The sequence below is a fragment of the Oratosquilla oratoria genome, chromosome 4 (assembly GCF_046742065.1).
Source record: "Oratosquilla oratoria isolate Oo_2021 chromosome 4, ASM4674206v1, whole genome shotgun sequence".
Taxonomy (NCBI): domain Eukaryota; kingdom Metazoa; phylum Arthropoda; class Malacostraca; order Stomatopoda; family Squillidae; genus Oratosquilla; species Oratosquilla oratoria.
The window spans coordinates 6,435,197-6,437,696 of record NC_134780.1 but is presented as its reverse complement, the minus strand read 5'-3'; the positions used below and the strand labels follow the sequence as shown (position 1 = coordinate 6,437,696).

Genomic DNA, 2,500 nt, shown 5'->3' with positions numbered 1-2,500 from the left:
ATTTGTTTATTTGTTTATTTATTTAACTTATTTGTGTGTTCAGATATTTTTTATAATGCGTCCGTCCTTGTTATGAAACAAAAAGTCTCTTGTAGGCATACTCTACCACTTAAATAAATTATATTAAATTTTCTTGTTTTTGCATAGGGAGAAATACACATGTGTGCTCTTATAAATCATTATAAATGTCTATCAGATGATATAAAGAAGCTTATGAGTAGGTTTTGTCGACGTTTTTGTTGGCGCGGTGACGTCACGTCGCTTCATCACGTTTGTATTGTTACAAGTCAGTGTGCGTTCGAGTAGTGCATAGATTTTTTGCTTCGTAACCGCATGTGAATGCAAAAACCTTTGAAATTACTGCCCTCAAGGACGCCACTCTCTCTCTCTCTCTCTCTCTCTCTCTCTCTCTCTCTCTCTCTCTCTCTCTCTCTCTCTCTCTCTCTCTCTCTCTCTCTCTCTCTCTCTCTCTCTCTCTCTCTCTCTCTCTCTCTCTCTCTCTCTGCGCGCGCGCGTGTGTGTGTGTATGTATGTGTGCGTGCGTGCGCGCGCGTGTGTATGTGTGTAGTTCCTAGTCCCTGTGGCCGTTACTAAAGTCTTATTTTACTTTTTTTGTTTACACACACACACACACACACACACACACACACACACACACACACACACACACACACACACACACACACACACACACACACACACACACACACATGCACTTTAGCACATATTTACACCTGGTCAGGATTTGAGTAAAGCAGAGAGAGAGTATATGTATACAAAGGACTACATTGAATTATACATATAGTTCCACTCGGCCTGTTCCTAAATCCAAACGCATTTTTGTTAGACAACTTATCTAAATTCATAACACGCAATTTTCTATTGTTTCACATATTATATATTAACAAACTGCATAGAAAACTAATACTAATAAGCACGTGTCACATCTGATAAAATAATTACTAAAAAAAAAATTGTATTCTTTTTTGACCGATAGATGTGTGCAGCATTTGATAAAGAAATACTAACATTAGGTTTATTTAGTTTTTGCAGAATAAATAAGTGCAGTATCTGACAAAGAAAATAATGATATAGGGTTTGTTTACTCTTTGCAGTATGGATATGTGCAGCATTTAATAAAGAAAATAATGATATTAGGTTTGCCCTTTTGCAGGATTAATATGCGCAGCATCTGATAAAGAAGGTAATAATATTGTGTTTGTTTACTTTTTTCCAGGATAGGTACGTGGAGCATCTGATAAAGTAAACAGAAATTTTAACTGCCTTTATTTTTTTTGCAGGATTGATATGATTATTATCTGATAAAGAAGCTGATAATATTGCGTTTGTTTACTTTTTCGAGAAGACGCGTGGCAGCATCTGATAAATTATGTAGCAATTTTAATCGCCTTTATTCTTTTGCAAGATTAATATGAATAGCATCTGATAAAGAAGTTGATAATATTTCGTTTGTTCTTTTCCAGGTCCAGCGATTGTGCCGAATTGAACGGAGACGACGCTAACAGACCGTGTCCCGCCGAGTCGACATCCAATATGGGCGAAGTGGCGACTCGACTGATGGCTATTGCTGAGCTTCTAGGCTCCCTAGTCATTTCAATCTTCTACATCCTCGAGGCATTAGTGATGCTTTTCATCCCCACCTCCCTCAAAAGGAAGGACATTAAGGGGAACGTTGTTCTTATTACTGGAGGAGGATCGGGCATTGGGCGTCTCATGTGTCTCAAGTTTGCCAAGTTTGGCGCCAAGATTGTCACGTGGGATGTCAACACGCCTGGTGAGTACAAATATAGTGTTGATGATGTGGGAGGGTATTTGGTGTATATTTATTTATTCTTCGATTACCAACGCTTCAATAATTGTGGAAAATATCGTAACGAAGATAGAGATTCCTAAAAAATGACAAAATAGATGAATAATTAAGAATAACAATAAATAAATAAACAAATAGTAGAATTGTATGATAGTACAAATGAAAAGCAATCAATGTTTTTCTTAGTCTATTCTTGAGCTTAATCTTATGTTCAATAAGGATGAGAGACAGAGAAATGGAGAGAGACAGAGAGAGAAAGTGAGAGAGAGAGAGAGAGTGAAAGAAAAAGAGAGACAGAAAGAGTGAGAGAGAGAGAAAGAGAGAGAGAGAGAGAGAGAGACTCCTTCACCCTCTCAGAAGACCGAATGTCAACCCCTCAGGGTTGGTTTGTGGAGAGAAGGTCCTCGGACCAATTCGCCTCGGGTCGAGAAAGTTGGCGAAAATTATTCGCATAAAAGAAATATCGAACACTGCATACTGAAGGCCCTAAGGTCTCCAGTTGTCATAATCTTCTTTTGTATTTTTTTTTCTTTTTATAAATTTTCCTAAGATGCTCTAGAAAAACACGTTTTCCTAGGAACATTGATATAACGTGTTTGTTAATCAAAATCGGAAATAGATTTGTACATCAATGATAATCCTGTTGATCATTTATTCATATTAAAAGGA

At 37.3% G+C, this 2,500-nt stretch overlaps 1 protein-coding gene across 1 annotated transcript in view; it reads left to right on the top strand.

Moving 5' to 3' along the window:
- Nucleotides 1–2,500, top strand: part of LOC143024607 (epidermal retinol dehydrogenase 2-like) — a 130,357-nt gene that overhangs the window by 31,387 nt on the left and 96,470 nt on the right. Inside the window, exon 2 of the mRNA XM_076183465.1 lies at nucleotides 1,485–1,795. Coding sequence (XP_076039580.1) covers nucleotides 1,555–1,795 — 241 coding nt within the window. The 5' untranslated portion in view covers nucleotides 1,485–1,554. The remainder of the gene's footprint in view (nucleotides 1–1,484; nucleotides 1,796–2,500) is intronic.